The sequence below is a fragment of the Poeciliopsis prolifica genome, unplaced genomic scaffold (genome assembly GCF_027474105.1).
Source record: "Poeciliopsis prolifica strain line A6 unplaced genomic scaffold, Auburn_PproV2 SCAFFOLD002, whole genome shotgun sequence".
NCBI classification, from domain to species: Eukaryota; Metazoa; Chordata; class Actinopteri; order Cyprinodontiformes; family Poeciliidae; genus Poeciliopsis; species Poeciliopsis prolifica.
The window spans coordinates 15,792,972-15,814,258 of record NW_026562377.1 but is presented as its reverse complement, the minus strand read 5'-3'; the positions used below and the strand labels follow the sequence as shown (position 1 = coordinate 15,814,258).

Genomic DNA, 21,287 nt, shown 5'->3' with positions numbered 1-21,287 from the left:
TGTAGAATACTGTCAACACATAAATCTAACATGATGAATATTTTCCAGTATTTTTAGGGGCCCAGGTCTGAATAATCTGCTGACATTTCAAAGCAGAACGACCTATGCTCTGACCTTTCTGTTTATCCTGTGGCTTTTTGATGTACAGAGCTTTTTTGCACTTTCATCTCCTAAATATTGGAAATCTATACCAAATCCCAAGTAGGACTTAATCGAATGCCTGTTATTTTGACTCGGGTTCAATTGGTAATTATTGAAAATCTGATCAGTGGTGTTTGTTTTCTGTGGTCAGAATTAATTCTGCTACATAATGTTTATAGTCAAAGTAACAGCTGCCAAATCTTGGGTCAGAGTTGGGGCGATGCTGAGCCTAAATCCTGTCTTTGAGAAATAATTGATGAGCGATCCATCATCGTGTGAGTGTGCGTGTGTGTGTGTGTGTGAGCACTTCAGGGATGGGGAAGCATGCTTCATTCCACTTCTCTGCCCTTCATACTGTTTAGAGACAATAACATGGTTGCACAAACATCTGAGACAAAGCTCAGAATTGCAGCTTCATGAAGCTGCGGCGTTAACACGCGGCATGTTGCTGGGAAACTAATGGACAGTTTATAAGTGGAAGCAATGAGCATCTAAATCCATCACAAGACGCACTGTTTGAGGTAATTTAATTGACATGTATTACGTAAAAATAATCATGTTTATTTTGTTCATTACTTCATCAATGTACTAAATTAAAGCAAATTTCAAACTGGCATTCTATGAAAATCACTTGTAATTAACAGCAAGATAGTAAAAGGCAATTTACACTCAAAGAAAACACTGAGAAAAGTCTTTGTTCTGTGGGCGAGCGAGTAATTACACCAAGCGTGGTTCATACATGATCCATGCCTCCTACATTATGGCGCGATAATTGTGTTTCCATGGCAATGGAGTCTGCCTCTCTCACTTTTCTACACCAAACTGGAACAGGATCATCAGAAATATAAAAAAACAAATGGCGGAACAACTTCTTTGTTGATTTTTGAGCATTTAGTGGATATCTATGTTTTTGCCCTGATAATTAAGAGCAGATTAGAGTGATGACACTTTGTTTTATTGAGAGTAAGATTTATGGAAAGCGTCTTGCTGTGCTGTAGAGTCTGCTGTTTATTTCTTTACAACGTAAGCGTACGTAAAATCTAGCCAAGACATGTTAAAGTCTTAAAAATACCCAAAAGTTAGGCTCTAAAAAAAGATGTGGAATAATTCCCATTTTAAAATAAAAACCTCCACTCTTTTATGCTTTCATGGCTTTCATGTGATTTTAAAAAATGTAACAGTATGCAATATTTTAATTCAGAGTTGTATTTGGGGAAGAGAGACAGCTGCTGCACCACACTGTTGCTCATTTTGGCCTCGGTGCTTTTTTGGAAGGAGGTGAAGATTTGAGCCCGTCCTGCGTGGGAAGAGGAACTGCTGTTTACCAGAGACCAGTTCTTTCTGAACTGGTTAAGGTTTGTTTATGAACTTCACAGTCTTCATCACCTTTGCTGAGTCGTTGATGTGCACCACTGTTAACGGATCAGCTTCTTTCTGATGGTCTCATTTGATTTGTCAGAAGCTGAAACACTCTCTGGTCTCCCTTTTTAATACTTTGAACCTTCACTGCAGTTTGTCTTTGAACTTGTCAACCATTAAAATCCAGCAATCTCTGCAACGTTCAACATCTCAGGAGAAATCTCTGTCGCTTCTGCTGCATCAGCCCCGTGGAGCGTTTTAGCTTTTTCATCCGGATTCAGGAGACCCTCCATAGTCATCAGTCTGGGGCTGTGATCACGCTCTCATCCGTTCCTCAGGGATTTCCCCTTTTTTATTCCTTCTGAATGAACAGTTTTCAGAACATCAAAGTCAACTGAATGCCGTTCTCCGTTGCCTCTCTGAAATCCCTTCACGTCCCGGTTTTGCTTACAATTTTGACCTGCTTGTTGCAGATCAACACATCTCATCCCAGAGAAGATAACTGGCTAGGTTTAATACAAATGAGCCTTGACAATAGCCTTAAAAATTAAAACACCATGTTGGACGCTCAGTTGTAGGTGTAGAACAATTTGACATTTTGAAAAAAAACAAACAAACAAACAAAAAAAAAAAACGTAGCTATATGTATTCATGTAATAACAAACCTGGAGCCTTTGAGAGCTTCAGAGGAGCCACTAATCCTGAGTTAGCTTGCTGTACATCCCTCTGAATAAAACAATAATACACAGCGTAGTGTGTGTTATTCACATGGCTGCTGAGGAGCTTCTTTCTCCTCACACTTTATGTTCATGCATGTTAATGGAGTTCTGTGAGTGTGATGTGTGGGTGTGAGAGCAGAGAGCCGGGCAGCTGGATGCCAGCAGGGTAACAGATACAACCAGTTCCCTCAGTGCCGAGCACATGCTTGTTGTCATAGCAATAACCCCTGTGTGGCGTGTGCAAGCACCAGGACCCAAATACGTTACATGAACAGTCATCATTGTTTTTGTGTTATTTAAGTTCTAGAAGAGTCATTTGATCAGATTGAGATTGATCTCAGAACAAAGAGGCTGATTCAAATTCAGGTTTTATTGATACAAATAAATGATCATTTTTCACCCCTGAAGATTCCTCAACCTCTCCTCCACCCACTCACACATCCCAGCCGCGCCTCCTCACAAAGCACGACGCTCTACATGGGTTGACGTTGTAAATCAGGAGTTTTGCAGTGCGGATGATGCGGGGAGTGTGTGTGAGTGGGCATCAATGCTTCATTAGCAGCAGCAAGCAGCGTGGCGAAGACAGAGAGAGCCACATGATGGAGAGAGCATCGTCTCTGACTAACAGGTGGGCGAGACTTGTTTCTAGTTAGCTTCTCATCTTTTTTACTCAACTGATAACAGAATATAGGGTTAAAAATGAGATTTGAGATACATTCTTGTGTGTTGACTTTGTAAAGGTTCTGAAGATCCGCAAGGAGAAGTTAAAACGAAGAGAATGGACAAGTCATGAAAGTCTGACATAAGGAAGGAGAGACTTACAGGGTAAATAAGTTTCTATCTATCTATCTATCTATCATCTATCTATCTATCTATCTATCTATCTATCTATCTATCTATCTATCTATCTATCTATCTATCCATCCATCCATCCATCCATCCATCCATCCATCCATCCATCCATCCATCCATCCATCCATCCATCCATCCATCCATCCATCCATCCATCCATCCATCCATCCATCCATCCATCCATCATCCATCCATCCATCCATCCATCCATCTATCTATCTATCTATCTATCTATCTATCTATCTATCTATCTATCTATCTATCTATCTATCTATCTATCTATCTATCTATCTATCTATCTATCTATCTATCAAAGATTTAGTACAGCAGTTTCTTTAGACATATGTCCATTTATTTCAAAATATATATTATTGTGTCAATGTCCAGGATTAGCATTTTTAAATAAGTGATGACAGAGGGATAGATTTCATGTGTCATTCTCTAACTTCCTGTTCAGATATAGTAACCTCTGGATGTCTAAAAGACAAAATGACGACAACACAATTATAAACTCAAAAGTTTTGTAATTATAGTCCACAAACTGCAGCTGTCACACTGACTGCGTGCATGTTTTATATTTATACTCTTTCATTCTTTCGCTCTGAGTAAAAAAAGATCTGAGTAAAAAGAATAAGGTTGGGATGACATCTATTTTGGCTAAAAGCTATATGTCACTTTTATACAAAATATACTATATTCTTTATAGAAGAATATATTATTTTCATATTTGTTGAAACTCTCACCATGTTGTGTCGGTTTGCTGTGAGAAAGATAATAGCTACTTTTTTAAAAAGTCACCATTTCGGACAAAGAACAACCAATCAGAGCCAGGAGGAGGGTCTTAGTGCTGTCAATCAATGCTGCTACATGTGCTCATGGTGAGGAATGTCTTACCGTTTTACCATTTATCTTTGGCCTTGCTATTTGGCTTTAGCATTCAGGGCACACTCTGCAGAGAGAGCAGGTGGAGAAGAGGGGTGAGGAGCGCCACAGGAAATTGTGATTGACAGTGTTAAGAATCGCCTCTTGGCTGTTATTGGTTGTTTCCAGTTATCACTGAGAACACTGAAAACACAGAGGCACTCGATCCTTTCACAGATTATCTGTTTAATACCACACTGTCACAAAATACTGACATTTTCAGCAAATATGTATAAGAATATTTTCTTATATAAAAGTTGCATACTGCAGCTTTAATGCACAGACTTTTCTCATCCTACCTTTGTTTTGACTTCTCTGCTTTAGAAAATACCTCTGAAAAGTTATATTCTGCATAAAAAGTATTTGAAAAATAATTTACATAAATAGAAAGTCAGAAATAATGTCTTCCAAACTGCCATCTGTGTGTAATTAACATATATGTGGGTTTCACTTAGTGATAAAGTTCCTGAAATAAACAGGCTTTTATTGAATGGGTTTGGGGAAAGATGGTCTGTCCTGTGTGTGTGCGTGCGTGTGTGTGTGTGTGTGTGTGTGTGTGTGTGTGTGTGTGTGTGTTGTGTGTGTGTGTGTGTGTGTGTGTGTGTTTTCCAGGCTTATGTGTGGAAATGTGAGAAGGTCAGACCATAGGAGAGGCCTTTTCATGTCTGTCTGTATATGAGCGCAGTGCAGAGCTGCAATCATTGTGCTGCTCTGCTCCGGACTCTCGCACTAATACAGCTTAAGGTCATTGCAGTGTTTGCTGGTTGAGCTCTGATCATCACCTGATTTTAATTTAAGCGCTCCCAAAGACTGTAACCATGAGTGGTGAGTAATCATTGGGGACCTGAATTACACCTGTCTCTGTCGCAGAGGGATATTTATTCAGAGAATTTGCTCAATGTTAGAAATGAATTACAGAAACTGTTGTGTATTTACTTGTACAGACATGTACTTGATTTCACATGGATAAATTTTAAATTTATATTATACTTGTATGAAGCAAGGCATAGGTGTGTGCGATTATGTTTCAGGCTATAACTTCAATGTTCAGTGTTAACGTTCTTAGTGTTTCGTCTTGTCTGCAAGTTCAGATGTTTCTTGTGGCTTTTGGATTGATTCTCTTAAAATCTGCAACAATTTACGCATCTTATGTTTTTGTGTAAACTGTTGCTTATAAAAAAAATAACGACCATCTACACTAACACCAATTTTATTCTGCATGACCAGTATTGTTTTAAACAAGTGTGTTTAAAACTGTTCTGTTAAATCGCGATCCACAAAGTTGGACAAAGCAAGCTTTTGTTGAAACAGGTCGGATTTTTTGCAGCTGAATGTGCTCTGTTACAGTTGTGTTTGGTCCGTCTTCTCAACTGTGCAATCAGAGGGAACCTATTAACTTTCAGCATATAAACTGGTTCTGGGTCATCGCTGCGATCTCATGCCCACCTGCTACTCTTTCATATACAAGAAATCCCTAAAATATTTTGTATACATGTCCTTACGCATCACATATCAATGGTTCATTTAACTTGACTCTGTAATATTCTATCAAGATTTTATATTTTGGACTATTTTCATTTATTCTTTTTCTGACCCACATTTGTGCCAGTTAAGTCTTGTGAAAAGTATCACATTATGATTCCTGATCAAACCAAAATATCATCGAAGGGGAAGAAATTTGCCTATTTAGCGGGGCCACATGATAACAAACTCTGGGTAAAGAAGGATTACTTTAAATCATCTCTGGTCAAAGCAGCTGGAAAACAAAGAAGGTCAAGAACCGAGAAACAGATTGTTACAAAAAAAACACCATAAATGTAAACATATATATGGGGTGAGAATGATCCAGAAATGTGAAATTACTGCTGTGAGGTGTTTAGTGAAAGGGAGACCATGTCTGTGTGACTTGCGGGTGTAGATAAACACATGAATATGTCACTGAGTCAAAGCGCGGGAAGTCCAGTATGTTTGCCAAGGGCGACGTTTTAACAGGAAGCAGCCGGGGCAGATAGGAAGAGGTAGAACTGTCAGCCACGTGTTACTGCACGCACAAAGGAAAGAGAGAAACACGGTAAGACTTAAGAAGGTTCAGTAATTTAACACTGACAGCACTTTTCATTCAGGACATTTAAAAAGGACACTTGCATTTTTTTTAACATATCTAATTTCAAAACAAGAAGTTTGTCCTGCTTTTGACATAATTAGGAAAGCGGACTGGAGGTTTTGCAGTGTCAGTAAAAGTTGGCAAACTCAGAATCAGAGTGTACAATGTAGTTTTTTGTTCCTTTTTCCACTGCTAAAACAATGTATTAATTTTTGTGAGATGTACAAGTTCTGTAATGTCTAAAACTAAAGTTTTGTATTTTCAAAGTAAAGTAAGAGGAATTGTAATAGGGCACAACACATCAGCTTAAGTGAGAAGATACTTGTTACTTCTTTTTGTTTTTCTTTGCTGCTTCATCAATCTTGAAGCAACATTTTTAGTTTATTACACAACAATAGTGTAAACTCTCGCTTAAGAGCTAAATTTATAGTTATTTTAAATTCTATTTGCATTAAATTTGACATTTTGGCTTAGAAATGATGCTATACTGTGGAGAACTCTGACCATGAAGCTAATTAACAAGAAAGCACAGGCCAATGGTATAAAAACCATGTTTTTTTCACATGTTTTTGTGAGAGTTTTGGTCACTGTTTAATTGTGATTTTCAGCAGGGGACAGGTGCTGAAATCTGTTGGTTTCTTCCTCCATTCAAGAGAAAACATGGAATAGGGACAGATATTGCTTCTTACTCCTGTTTCAGTTTCACACGAGACCTGCCTGCTGGACCAGGTGCTGGAGCTTTTTATGAATGAGAAGCCACACAACAGTGCAAGCCTTTTTCTGAACGAGGACACAGAAAAACCAACGTTGCCGGACAAAGTTGAGCTCAGGACGCGTTTTCGCAGAGCCATGGAGAAGAGAGCAGGCAGCATGAGGCAGCGGATCGGCTCCTTCAGCAAGGAAAGCCTCAAAGGTTTCTTCAGGAGGAACCTGTTCGTTTTGTTCACAGTGGCCTCTGTGGCTCTTGGTCAGTGGGAAAAAAGTCTTGTTATCAATTACTCGGGTCCACATTACTTTCTTTATTTGTTTGAATGTGTGGAATGTTTACTTTCTGTTCAGGTGTAATCCTGGGCTTTGCGCTACGACCCCATAACCTGTCCATGAGGGAGATAAAATACTTTTCCTTTCCTGGGGAGCTCCTGATGAGGATGCTGAAGATGCTGGTACTGCCGCTGATTGTCTCCAGTCTGGTCACAGGTTAGCTTCTGATGAGTAAAGTATACAAAGTTCTTGTGCTTTAATCCCATCTCTTTATTTACTGAAAATGTTTTACTCAGAAATCACAAAAATAAAGTAATGATGCCATTAGGGTTAAAGTTAACAGCATTTGCCAGTTTCACAAACATTTTTTTTTCCTGCCGCAGGTATCTCCTCATTGGACAGGAGAGCATCGGGAAAGATGGGTGTGCGTGCGGTGGTCTACTACATGGTGACCACACTGATCGCAGTATTTATCGGCATCGTGATCGTCATGATCATCCGGCCGGGGAAAGGCTCCAGGGACAATCCTGCGGTTAAAACCGGAAACATTGAATCCATTCAGGCTACTGATGCTTTTCTGGACCTCATCAGGTGAGGACCCACAGGTTGAGTAAGATCAACATGTTTGGCTAAAATGCTACGTGGAAATTTGCACGAAAAAAGAGAAAAAAACCTGATAAGTTCCCACACCCTTATTAAACAAAACATGTTTTCCAAAGTAAAAGTCGTAGGATACACAGGCAACAACTGAAATGTTACATTTTGCCTAGTCCCATTATTACATGTAAAAATGTTGGTAAACGTTTTATTTATTATAGTTTAAAAGCAACTCTAAACTGGTGGGTTTTTAGCCGAGATTTAAAAGAAATTGTTGTTTCTGCTGTTTTGCAGTTTTCTGGAAGCTTGTTCCAGATTTGTGGTGCCTAGAAGCTGAATCCTGGTTGTTTACTTGTGGTTCTGGGGATGCAAATCTAGGCCTCCAGGGTCAGTGTCCTAAAACTTTGAGATGTCTCCCAGTTTGAACACACTCAAATCAAATAACTGAATTAACTCCTCAGTATGCAGCCAAGTTCCCCAGAGTCCGGGTAACGACCTCTTATTTGACTCAGGTGTGTCAAAGCAGAGGTACTAAAACCTAAAGGACACTGGCCCTGCAGAACATGAGGATCCCTGCTGCAGGTCATTGCACAACTTCAATATTCATCTGGTGGAGTCCCTCATTGGTTGATTTGACTGACAAAAAAAGTTTGCTGCCACCATTATGTTTCATGTGTAGTGTGTGCTTGGTGATATGCTTGTTTATGTTTTGTGACAAGCATGTCTTGCAATTTTAGTCAAAAGTTGAGGTTGGGCTTCATGCTGGATTTGGAAAAGCTTTTGCTTTTCAATCACACTCCTTAGTCCAAACATTTGGAAAACACAAGAGGAGATTACTCACTAAAATAGAACCAGATTTATTTATTGTTGCAGTTCTTTCTATGTCAGTCTCTTGGCAGTTTCTTGTCCAGTTTCTGTCTTGCCTTCTTCTTAAATATCAAAAATTGTCCAGAAACTGTCTTTTTCCCAAATGTTACTGTGCCATAGTGCAGGAACATGCTCTTCTCCTGTCTGGCACTTATTGTCCAATGAGGTCCAATTCATTCTTTTGTAATTTCTCTGCAAACTATAAACATATAAATGCAAATGAAATCCTAATAGCACAGCTGAATGTAATTAAATAGTCACTGGAATTGTTGACAGGCATGTGAAACCACCAAGACTGAATGCCTGAATTAATCTTTTCTCCAACAAAGTATTAGTTTGTGGGTGTGCACAATTATGCAACTAAACAATGTTAGCATTTCATTTTTCTTTTTTTTTTTTTTTTTTTTTTTTTGACATTATAGGAAACTTTAATACTGGATTTTAACATGACAGATTACAGGTATTTTCTGAACCTACATAAAAAAGGAACCACAGACAACGTTTCTTAGTTTTCAATCAAGCCTTTTGCAAAAGTGAGAAGACAGAAAACTGCTCCTTCGAACAGCTCACCATGTGTTCTGACTCTCTTCAGTACTTGTCTTTTTTATTAAACCAGTGAGTGGAATGTAGGAAAGTAATAAATCAAGGAAGGGGGCAATTCTGATAATAAAGATGGACATGGGAACTAACCTCCTGCACACAGGGAGTTTCACAAGTAAGGAGTAGATAGTGAAACAGCTGCAGAAAACATGTTCAAGGTTGCAAAGTGATCCTGAAACCAAGAGATCAGACAGGCAGGTTAAAAGAAAACACAAGTTTGTTGGAACATTAACCTTTAAATAAAAAACAAATTAGTAAAAGTACTAATGTAAGAATGACAGCAAACATGATCATTCCTAACAGCAGATAACATCAAGGCACGGCCAGAAATTAAATAAGACTAAACCTTTCCTTTTTTGGGTCAGTTAGGATTGTCAAAATCATTTTCACTTGCTAAATTCCCCAACATGAGAGAAATCAATTTTTGTATGATGTCAGTATATTTTCTTTATAGTATTCTTTTTTTTTTTTTTTTTTTTTTTTTTTTTTTTTTTTAACTTTTTGTAATATATTTATTGTTATCAACAAATGAACAAAAACTGCAGGACAGTTATCAAAATACAATGAAATCCGGATCGTCGATCAGACCGTGATGACCAGTTGGCGTAGGTTGACGCTGGAATTGGGATCTTCTATATTGTCATCATCAGTAAGTGAGTCCAAAACAGATCTCAGTTACAAATAGATTCCAGATCACGACTGTCCTTTATGTATCCAGAAAATAGACACACAAACAGTGATACCCCAACCCAACCCACCCCAGGTTATTAAGGATAGAAGTTAGAACAACAAATAGATAGAAGGGGGAAACGGAAAGAAAAAAAAAATAAAATAAAAAATAATAAAAAAAGAAGGGTTAATATGAACAAATAAAACAAGTAAGAACTAAATAAAATATTCAGCTCCTTCGCCGACTGCTGGAAATGAATGCATCAGGGTGCATTAAGTCACTTGTGCACCAACCGGGAGGCCCACCCACTGTCACAGAGCAGACGTTAGCCTGCCACTAACTGTGTCCAGTGGTATTACTCAAATGTTCAAGGAATGGCCCCCATGTCCCAGCATATCTGGGTACATTATTATCGAGAGTGTAGCGTATTTTTCAAGGTGTAAACAAGAAGCCATGCTATTAAGCCAACATTTAAAGGAGGGAGGTGAGGCAGACTTCCACTCTGTAAGAATGACACGTTTAGCCACAACCATCCCAAAAGCGAGAGCCTCTCGAGTAGACAAGGGCAGAGCAGAGCAGGAGTCAGATACCCCAAACAGAGCAACAAGACAGTCCAAAGGAATCTGTTGTTTGTACGCAGTTTGGTAGAGACAGAATATGTCAGACCCAAAAGGTTGTTAAATAATGGCAGTGCCAAAATTGATGTCCAAGAGTAGCCTTAGGGTGTCCACATCTGTCACAAGTACTTGAATGACTTGGGAATATTTTATTCAATCTCGCTTTAGAGTAGTGCAGACGATGCACCACTTTAAACTGGATTAGTTGCAATTTGGCATTAATAGAGCAGTTTTTTATCCCCAACAGCACACGGTCCCAGAGCGCAGTGGGAATTGTAACTCCCAAATCTTTGGACCAGGCATCTCTGATATGAATGGACGACTCCGGCTTAGAGAAAACATTCACAAACAGTGAGATTAGATGTCTGGAGGTGGGGGCTTTAATAAGAAGATCATAAAAAACATGTTGCGCTGAATGCTGATTTGTGCTTAAAGCAAGTTGGTTTGCAAAACTCCTAGCTTGCAAATAGCGAAAAAAATTATTTGGGGACAAATTGAATTTAGACTGTAGCTGAGGGTATGATGCAATCTTTTTGTTGATAAAAAGATCCTTGAGAGAGGAGAGGCCCCTGCCTGACCAGAGTTTGAAGGCAGGATCCAAGAGGCCCGGTTTAAAGCAGGGGTTATGACACAAAGGGGCATAAATAGACAAGTCTGGGAGTTTCAAGACTCTCTTTATTTGTGTCAAATTTTAACTGAGTTCCAAAGTATGAAGTCAGACGTGAGCCTCTTGAGGGGGATATCTGGTTTAGAGAATAATATTGCAGGCAATGAAGCAGAAGTTTGTAGTAACAAGTTATGAGATTCAATCTGAGGCCAGCCAGGGAGGGAGACGGAAGGAGTCCCCGCCTCGGCAGAGGATGACGTCCAGAATGTCCAAGCTCTGGCATTGCAGGCCCAGTAGTAGTGCCGAAAAATCGGAAGGCCAAAGCCACCCTCCCATCTAGATTTCTGCAAATGCGCTTTAGAGATTCGGGAAGGTTTGTATGCCCAAATGAATGGCATAATCATTGAGTCCAATGTATTAAAAAAGGAAGAAAGGAATAAAAATTGGAATATTTTGGAAGAGATAAATAAACTTAGGAAGTACAACCATTTTGATAATATTAATACGACCAATTAATGAGAGTGGGAGTAACCGCCAGTTGTCAATCCATTTTCTTAGCTTAGAGAGTAACTCTAAAATTTAATTGGAATAGTAACTTGGAGTTTACGGGAATTTTGATACCGAGATACATAAAGTGGTCATGGGCGATTTTTAATGGTAAACTATTCAGAAAACCAGAGTCAAGTCCGTTAGACAGAGGCACAAAGACAGACTTATTCAGTTGATTGTGAACCAGAGAGCTGCCCAAAGCTCTGCAGCACTTCGAGAAGCGGTGGAAGAGAGGCTCTAGCATCAAGCAATGTCAAGACTACATCGCATATAAGCCTATGACGTGCTCTAGTGTACCACATGTGATACCCGTGATAAGTTGATTAGACCTGATGGCAGCCGCCAAGGGTTCCAAAGCCAACGCAAATAGCATGGGAGACAAGCAGCAGCCCTGCCTAGTGCCACGTTTCAGTAGAAAGGCAGGTGATCTGTCTCTATTGGTCAACACCCGAGACCTGGGATGAGCATAAAGCATTTCTATCAGAGACAGAAAACCTGTGCCAAAGCCAAATCTTCTGAGAACAGCGAACATGTCCCCACTCCACCTGGTCGAAAGCTTGCTGAGCATCCAAAGATATGACTGCTGAGTTGGTAAGAGCGTGAGAATACATAATGTTAAGTAGTCGTCTTGTGTTGGAGAAAGAGAATCTTTCTGGAATGAATCCAGATTGATCTGGATGTACCAGAGCACTGATGTGGGAGGACAGTCGGTTAGCTAAGACCTTAGCAATAATTTTCTGATCAGAGTTAAGCAGGCTCAAGGGGCGATATGAAGCCACATTAGTAGGGTCTCTGTCCTTTTTAAGTAAAAGACAAATACTAGCATCATATAGAGACTCAGGAAAATGCCCAACCTCCACGGAAGACCTGACCATACGCAGTATGAGTGGCGCCACCACGTCAATATGAGTCTTGTAAAACTCGATACCAAAGCCGTCAGGACCGCATGCCTTTCCACTAGGAAAAGAGCGGATTGCTGCCCTTATCTCCTCCAGAGTAACATCATCATCTAGTTCCAGCCTTGCGGCATTTGTAAGAGTCGGAATGTCCAATGGTTGAATAAAGCGTGCGATATCCTCTGTAGATGGAGTTGTATTGGAGGCATAAAGTTTATTGTAGTACTGAAAGAAAGTTTTGTTTATTAGCGTATGATCTGTCAGAAGCTGGCCTGATGGAGAGAGTATCTTATTAATGGCTCGCTCGGCCTGCATTCCCTTCAACTGCCTGGATAGTATTTGATCTGCTTTGTCTCCCAGTTCGAAATACCTCTGACGCAGCCTCTGAATATCATCCATGACCCGCTCACCCAAAATACAGTTATATTCATACTTTAGATTCACAATCGAGGTAATTATGTGGTCTGAATTGGAGCGATGGAGTGTGTCTTCCAGTGTGGTTATTTGTTTCTCAATTTCCGCCAGACGATTACGTCTGACTCTCTTAAGATTGGATTGGTATGATATAATATCACCTCTTATCACAGCTTTGAAAGATTCCCAAAGTGTGGAATCCGAGACAGTGCCATTATCATTGTAAGCCAAAAAGTCTGAGATCTTATTAGAGACAAACTTGCCAAAGGAGCTGTCCAAGTACAGGGAGGGATTAAGTTTCCAATTGTACTGTGCTCTTTGGGTATCAAAATTAAATTCAACTGACAATGGTGCATGATCAGAGATGAGAATAGGGTGGTAGGTGGATTTGAGAACACGGGGTAATAAGTTTGAGTCAGCCAAAAATAGTCAATTCTTGTTGAGGATTTGTGCACCGAGGAAAAAAAAGAATATTGGCTCTCTATGGGATGTTGATGCCGCCAGACATCAACCAGATCCAAAGATGCTGCTAACTTGGTTATAACCGATGTGGACTGCGATGGCGAGGCAGGTTTAGGAGAAGACCTGTCGAGGACAGGGTCGAGGTAGCAATTAAAATCACCCCAACAATGATCCTATATTCAGTGTGTTCCGCTACAAGATTAAATACTTTTTTATAAAAGTCTGGACAGTCAAAGTTAGGTGCATAGATGTTAAGAAGGGCCAGGGGGACAGAATTAATGATGCCAGTAATAAGAACGTATCTCCCGCCTGGATCAGTCACCTGTGACTTAAATATGAATGGAACGGTTTTACGGATGAGAATGGCCACTCCTCTCGCCCTGGAGGTGAAGTTGGATTGATACACACACGACACCCATGATGTCCTCAAACGTCTCTGTTCCGTAGGTGAGATATGTGTCTCCTGCAGGAACACAACATCAGCAGACAGATCCTTCAAGTGAGAAAAAACTTTGCCCCTCTTGAGCGCCCCACCCACACCCCTGCAGTTCCAGGTGATGAAGGTAATCGGATTCATAGCTGGCATGAAAGGAGCACCGTCAGAGAAAATTCAGAACGGTGGACAAAAAAGTGTTGTCTGAGCTGAATAAGGGAGAAAAAGAAAAGGAAAAGAAGAAAGAAAGGGAGAAAGAGAAAAAAACCACCCACCCACTCGTCCCTCCCCTCCCTGCCCCCCATTCTAGAACTAAGTGACCAAATACCGAACCAACCCCTCCCACTCCCACACCGCAATGTAAAAACAAACAGTGCTTCCCCTTAAGCTAAGGAGGCTGCTGGAGCTGACCCGAGCAGTACACTACGGGAACTACCATAACCACTCCTAAATAGGGAGCAAGAACCCCGGAGATCTCCAAAATACAATGAACAGTACAAATAAAAACACCTGGACAATTCTAAGTTTCAGATTCAGGTATATAAAGACCACAAGGGATATACAACTAGTGAGAATTCAAGCTAACAAGAAGTTAAGTACTTTATGTATACCCGGAATGACCTCAGAGAATATAACATACAAGGAAAACATAACCAAACCTATTGTGCTTTAAGGTACAGGAATTTACAATTTCCGAACAAGTACAACCAGTGAGCCTAGGTTGGGACATCTGCTGCGGCAGAGATGGAATCAGCGAAATGTTCAGCCTCCGCCGGGAGAGAAAAGTCTTAACTATGTTGTTGTGTACAACCTGCAGCTTGGCTGGATAGCGTAGCGAGCACTTAGCGCCCGTGTCGGTTAGCTTCTTCCTCACGCTGTTGTAGGCCATCCGTTGCGCCACGACTTCAGCTGTGTAGTCAGGAAAGATGGACACACGGGCTCCGTTGTACATCAGGGGTGAATGCAAGCGGCTGAGTCGCAGAATGTTAGCCACGTCTCTGTCGTTGTGAATCTTTGCGATGATGGCGCGTGGTCGCTCCACAGGTGACGGTTTCGGCCTAAGACTACGGTGAGCGCGGTCAATCTTGATGGGCTTGACAAAATTATCCTTTCCGAGTACCTCCGGTAAGAGCCGTGAAATAAAGTCAGTAGGGCGACCTTGTTCTGCACCTTCCTTGATGCCAAGCACCCTTATATTACATCTGCGGGACCGACCTTCCAGATCACTTAGCTTCTCTCTCAGCAGAGCGTTAGCATCCCGGAGCTGACCACAGGAGGCTTCGAGGGCCGAGATGCGGCCATCAGCAGACGACATGGCTTCATCAATGGTGTCGACTCGGCTCTCTATCTCCCGTTGTTGAGTTTGCACGGCGGAGAGAGAAGATTCAATAGTGTTGAAACGGCCCTCCATTGTCTTCTTTAGGTCATCAATAAGATCGAAAAGCTTAGCAACTTGCACCCCCTGAGCTGTGATAGCACCTAGGATAGCTTCGTTGCTAGCTCCGGAAACTCGGCTGGGCTGTCTCCTTCTGTGCGCCGTCCTTCTTCCCCATTTTGAGAGAGAAGAGTAAAAAAAATATTCCCAATCTCTTGAAGAAAAACAATATTGAATAAAGGGCCAGGTGTATTATGTTAGAGGCGAAGTTTGGGGAGATAATACGGAGCCTCACAAAAAAGCGCCTACTCCATTGCAGCGCTCCAGCGCCCCCAGCATTTCATTTTTCTTAAATGTCAAACAGATTTGTTTGTTTTTCAGTTTAAATGTACAGGATATATGTCACACTGACGGCAGATTTTATTGTTACGTCAGAAAAAACAGCAGTTTCAACAAGTGGTCTGTGCACTATTTATCCCCTTGGTATTTCAGGACTATTTGTGATACTTCAGAAAGCTCCAAAAAACCAGTTTTGACTCATCTGGAGCTTTTATCTTTCAACTTAGGAACATGTTTCCCCCTAATCTGGTAGAAGCATGCTTCGTTCAGGTAAATCTGTTTCACTTCTTTCCAGTTTCTTCCCTTTAATGTGCCATGCAGAAGTATTCACTTCCTTTCCATAACTTCACCTGTGGGTTTGTTTGCAGCATAAAACGGTGTATAAGAAGATTGTTTATACAAGAAACGTGACTCTCAACCTCACCGACTTGCTTAACATAACAGACTCTTCTCTGAATGAAAACCTCACTAGGGTGCAACGCACCATACAGGTGAATTTAAATCAAGACATCATCTCGTTATTTACTAGAATAAAGCTCTACGCCTAAATTATGAACTGCTGTTTCTGTTGCGATCTGCAGGAGACAGTGGAGGAAACGGTTCCTGTGTCTGGTTCCTCGGCCGGAGTGAACGCTCTGGGTCTGGTCGTCTTCTCCATGTGCTTTGGTCTGGTCATTGGTAACATGAAAGAACAGGGACACGCTCTTAAGGAGTTCTTTGACTGCTTAAACGAGGCCATAATGAGGCTGGTAGCCATCATCATTTGGTAAATAACAGCAGAATTGCTGCTTTTTCTGAAAAATGGATTTTCTAACTTAGATAACGAAGATTGCGCTTGCATGTTGTCGTGTTGGTTTTGACAGTAAACATCTCCTTCTGCAGGTACGCTCCAGTCGGAATCTTGTTTCTGATTGCTGGAAAAATAGTGGAGATGAAGGATCTGGCGGAAGTGGGTGGTCAGTTGGGGATGTACACAGTATCTGTCATTGTGGGTCTTCTAATCCACGGACTCTTCGTCCTGCCGCTGCTCTACTTTCTGGTTACCAGAAGGAATCCCTACAGTTTCATTGGCGGCCTGCTGCAGGCCCTTATCACCGCTTTAGGGACGTCATCCAGGTGAGTTTCACCATGAAAATATTTCTCAGTGATCTTATTTCTCTCTTCCATCCCTTTCCCATCAGGACCTAATGGGTCCTTCTGCCTGTTTTGGGTAGGGTCTTCTTTTCTGTCGGGAGTTTCCATACTCATTGTAACCAAAAACTAAGTCAAGGAAAAACCACCATTTCATTGAAAAGGTTTTGTATTTTACTGTCTAAAATGCTCAACAGCCATACTGAATAGCCATATTACTGGTCATTTTAGAATGAAATGTTCTGATGAGCATCCATCTTGGCTTGTAAAGAAATGTTGGCTTGTGCACACAATGGCCACAGCACAGTAATGCCAAAAGCAGACTGTTTTTGCAAAAAGAAATGTATTTTCTATCCATTTGTTTTAACTTCCCACAAAATAGTTTTGATTCATTGACTTCAAGTTGCAGCCAGAAAATTCTAACAGAAACTTCTTCCAATGATCTTCAGGGTTCAGCAGTTTTATTGCCATCTGGATGTAAAAAAAAAAACCTCCTGAATCTAATAAATGATTAATCAATCACCTGGCCTTTGCAGGACTTCATTGCATGTCGTGACTTAATTCATCTGTCAGCACAGCAATACATCTTTAAAATGCAGCGCACTACACCTACAGGACGGGAGTTAGACACAGATAGTCTTTGAACACATCTCGGTTAATCACATACATTATACTGCCAAAAGAGGGGTCGGTTCGATTCCCGGCCAAGGGTCTTTCTGCACGGAGCTTGCATGTTCTCCTAGCACTTATCTCACTGTCAGCTCAGATCGTAATCTATCTAACCATTAATCCAGTTTTGAAAGTCTCTATTCAAAACGTTGATGTAGCATGTTGAAAATGTACCTGCTATATCTTCACAACCCAATCTCTGATCACAGATGCTATAATCTCTGCGTCTTTTGCCTCGTTTCCACTCTCTTGCAGTTCTGCTACGCTGCCCATCACTTTCCGATGTCTTGAAGAAAACAACCATGTTGATAAACGAGTGACTCGCTTTGTCCTTCCTGTGGGCGCCACCATCAACATGGATGGGACCGCGCTCTATGAGGCTGTGGCAGCCATCTTTATTGCTCAAGTGAATGACATGGACCTAAACTTTGGGCAGATTCTCACCATCAGGTCAGCAAGTTTTTATTAATCTCTCATAACTAAATTTAAAGCATGATGAATGCAAGAGTGGAATTAATATTTTACCTAAATGATTAACTTTTTGTACAAGTTGTCTGATAATACTAAAGACATTTCAAGCCAAGTCACCAGACCTTTCAGTTTAAGGTCTGAAGTTTCTTCAAAAATAAAAATGTGAACACATCTGTTAAGCTCTTAAGACAAAAGAACAAATACACTGTATCTTTTTTGATTTTTCTTAGTTTGGATATCAGACCTAAAAAACACATTTTGTGATAAAAAGCCACTGTAACATCATCATCAAATTATTGAAAATTATGATATATTTCTTGGTTTCAAACACTAAAACATGCTTATAATAAATGTATTACAGTGCCACCTTGAAACTTTGGATAGTGTGACAATTTCTATTAGAAGCCCAAACAATCTGCTTATTAATAACTTTTAATAATCTGTAGTTTTGGCAGGTTTTTATGTAGTTGAGCAAAACCTAGTGAAGCTTATAAATCAAACACACAGAAATGAGAAACTGAGTCTGCTAGTTGAAATTTGTCAGATGTGCACCTCATTTTTACATCTGTATGTATTTCACTTTTAAAATGTAATCCATGAAAGCTTTTGTAACAGCTTTTGTTTAATTTTGTTTTTGTCATGGAAAGTAGGAAATTTTGCTCAGAATTACCATATTTATTGAAGCATAAATGATTAAAGTTTTTAGAGTAGAGATTCATTAGAGGTTGGTAAAATGTTTTGATGTGATCAAGAAGATGAGGTGAATTGAAAAGGAAAGACCTGGATTACAGCGGCTTTTTTCTTTTTTCATCTGGTTTTGTCCTTTGACTTTCTTATGCAGAAGAACTGATTTATGGCTCTAGTTTAAGATTTTCTGAAAACATGTTGCATTAAGCACTGTTTTTATTGAGTCACGTTAAATGTGGAGTGTAACACAGTTTGTGGTGTAGGCAGTGTAATCGTTCCTTGTTTGGCTTCATCACTCTACTACTCCCACTATGAATGCACGTGCTGTTTGTTTGTTTCCCTTTATTAAATGTCTCCACTCTCCACTCCATCCCACCCACTCAGTATCACAGCAACGGCTGCCAGCATCGGAGCAGCAGGCATCCCTCAGGCTGGCCTGGTGACCATGGTGATTGTATTGACATCGGTGGGACTGCCCACGGAGGACATTACACTGATCATCGCCGTGGATTGGTTCTTGTGAGTTTCCACTAAATGTCAGCTTGACGGGGATTGGTCTGGGAATGAGCCAGCCTAAATGTCATTGTGAGCTTCAGAGAGCCTACAGGCTGCACGTTTACAAAGGTTATTGATACATAATGCAGAGCGACAGATTAGAGAGCCTGTGAGGATATTTGTCGTTGATCTACACCAATGTTTCTGGTTGAAATGGTTCTTTGCATAATCAAGTTTCTCCTCCTTCCACTTATCATCTAATATCTTCTGTCTCCGTCTCTGCTGCAGAGACCGTTTGCGGACCACCACCAACGTGCTGGGCGACTCGCTCGGTGCCGGCATCGTGGAATATCTCTCCTGTGAAGAACTGCAGAATCAAGACGCTGACTTGCGAAACTCTGTGATTGAGGAGAATGAGAAGTCATACCAGCTCATCTGCCAGGACAATGACACACTGAACCACCTCAACAACGAGACCACAATGTGAGGAGATTAGTTTTCATCTGAAAAAACTTAACAAATCACAAACATTTCACCAAGAAAGTGAGGATCATTGAGACAGAGGACTTTCTTAAACACCTTAAATTGAAATCGGTTAAATAAGCTCCATTTTCTGCAACAAATGAGACATTCTTAAAGGGAGGGAGTATTAAGTAAAGCTCAAAAAGTCAACTTTTTGAGCTTCATAGCATGTCATAATGTGATTCCCTCATCTAAAACATATCTGAAGAGTTGCTTTGATTCTTTCAGGCATGTTTGAGGAATCATTCAATCTCCTGTGGCAGTCATTCGGGTTGCCTAAACTCTGGCTCTCACAATGCACCAACTTTTTCCACAAAGCTCCTCCCTGGAGTTGCAGTCCCAAAGTCGAACTTCTGCCTTACAGTGAACTCCTCAGTCACAACTCCCCCACTCAGCTCCTTCAGACTAGTGGCAGCGACAATTAGGAATTGCCAAACTTTGCCGAGCTCATCATACGAACAGCTTCCAAGTGCCAACGTTGCTGAAGGTGTTATGGAGAAGCATTGTTTTTGATGACGTGCTGATGGCGGAGTGTCAGAGAGAGCAGGAACTTCTTAAAGAAACAGAGACCCAATTTCAAGGCATCAAATTATAAAGTCAAATTTCTTTTGTTATAATTTATGAATACAGCACTTTCATAACAATTAAAGCTAACATAGTTTTTCCCCCCTGTATCCTAGAACATTAATATAAAAATAAATTTAGGCCACATAAAGTTCAGAACCCTTCACATTTCCAAAACTTTATTTATCCACCATGAAAATATTTCACTATGTTAAATGTTTTGTTTCTAGCCTCCAGTGAGGCCATTTCTTTAACAGGACCAATATTTAAAACAAATATTTCTTTTGTGAACTCTCTCTCTCTTGTCATTTTCATCTTGACTACCTCTCTTTGGGAGTTTTATAAGGTTTCACGAACCACCGGAAAAGCACTGAAGTTCATCAGTCTGTAAATAGAAATTACTGAGGTTTTTTTTTCCTTATGGGAGTAAAATTTATGTGAGCTTTTGTACACAATTTAATTAAGTCTTTGGATGTACTTCACTGCTTGACAGGTGAAATCAGAAAAAAAGATTTAAGTGTAGTAACTTGGGGTAAATGATTTTTTCTTAGAGATATTTATTTGATAGCAGATATTTATTTGGTGCTACTGCGACCCAGTAATTTCACAGAATTATCTACAACAATGCTAAATGCTGTTATTTTTTATTTTTGTCACACTCTGTGACTGAGATTGTTCTCTTCTTGTATTTTCTTTTTTAGAATTGCACCAAGACAGTAACTTAACATCGATACATAAAAACTGAAAAATCTGAATTGACTGTTCCTCTCACTGGTTTGTGAACGAGTACTGTGAAGACATATTGTGAGAGTTTATCTATAAATTAGCTTTTAAGTGTGGCGTCACTAGTGATTGACAAGTGCTTTTATTGATCGGTTACTTCAAGGCTTTTCTGACTTTGTGTAATGTTTGTTCAGAAATATTGCTTAGTTCTGATGCTTGATGTTACCAAACAACACATTGTTTCATATGGAAGAGCAGCAACCTTTCTGCGGAGGTTGCATGAAAAATGTGATGAATAAATGTCTCAGGAACTGAACTGTAATTCTCATTATTGTGATTGTGGCTACCCCTTGTGGAGAATATTATCCTGAAGATGCTATTTGCTCTTCCAGGTTACTGTGAAACATGGGACACTGAGATCTAGCTCTACCTTTAATATTTTGTCACCTGGACCAGTTACATTTATTTAATTACAACACCCTAACTCACCAGCAACAACAACAAAAATTTATTATGATTCCA

At 40.2% G+C, this 21,287-nt stretch overlaps 1 protein-coding gene across 2 annotated transcripts; it reads left to right on the top strand.

Moving 5' to 3' along the window:
- The first annotated feature begins 2,764 nt into the window (after positions 1-2,764).
- Positions 2,765-21,081, top strand: slc1a6 (solute carrier family 1 member 6). 2 transcript variants are annotated; one of them, XM_055051971.1, is made up of 12 exons: positions 2,765-2,847; positions 2,960-3,044; positions 6,797-7,063; positions 7,156-7,293; positions 7,461-7,668; positions 15,731-15,773; positions 15,872-15,994; positions 16,085-16,269; positions 16,386-16,619; positions 17,559-17,753; positions 18,846-18,980; positions 19,245-21,081. In XM_055051971.1, the coding sequence occupies exons 3-12, from the start codon at positions 6,841-6,843 to the stop codon at positions 19,441-19,443; spliced, it is 1,683 nt and encodes a 560-aa protein (XP_054907946.1). In that variant the 5' UTR covers positions 2,765-2,847; positions 2,960-3,044; positions 6,797-6,840; the 3' UTR covers positions 19,444-21,081. The 2 variants fall into 2 exon arrangements, with proteins under 2 accessions (XP_054907946.1, XP_054907951.1); XM_055051976.1 differs by lacking the exons at positions 2,765-2,847; positions 2,960-3,044 and adding an exon at positions 6,030-6,063.
- The last annotated feature ends 206 nt before the right edge of the window (positions 21,082-21,287 follow it).

What these genes read in the sequence shown, in the direction of transcription:
- slc1a6 (XM_055051971.1), top strand. Translation starts at nt 6,841, where the DNA reads ATGAATGAGAAGCCACACAACAGTGCAAGCCTTTTTCTGAACGAGGAC. An exon ending in CTGGTAGCCATCATCATTTG is followed by an intron (nt 16,270 to 16,385) that starts GTAAATAACAGC and finishes CTCCTTCTGCAG; the next exon opens with GTACGCTCCAGTCGGAATCT. An exon ending in GCTTTAGGGACGTCATCCAG is followed by an intron (nt 16,620 to 17,558) that starts GTGAGTTTCACC and finishes ACTCTCTTGCAG; the next exon opens with TTCTGCTACGCTGCCCATCA.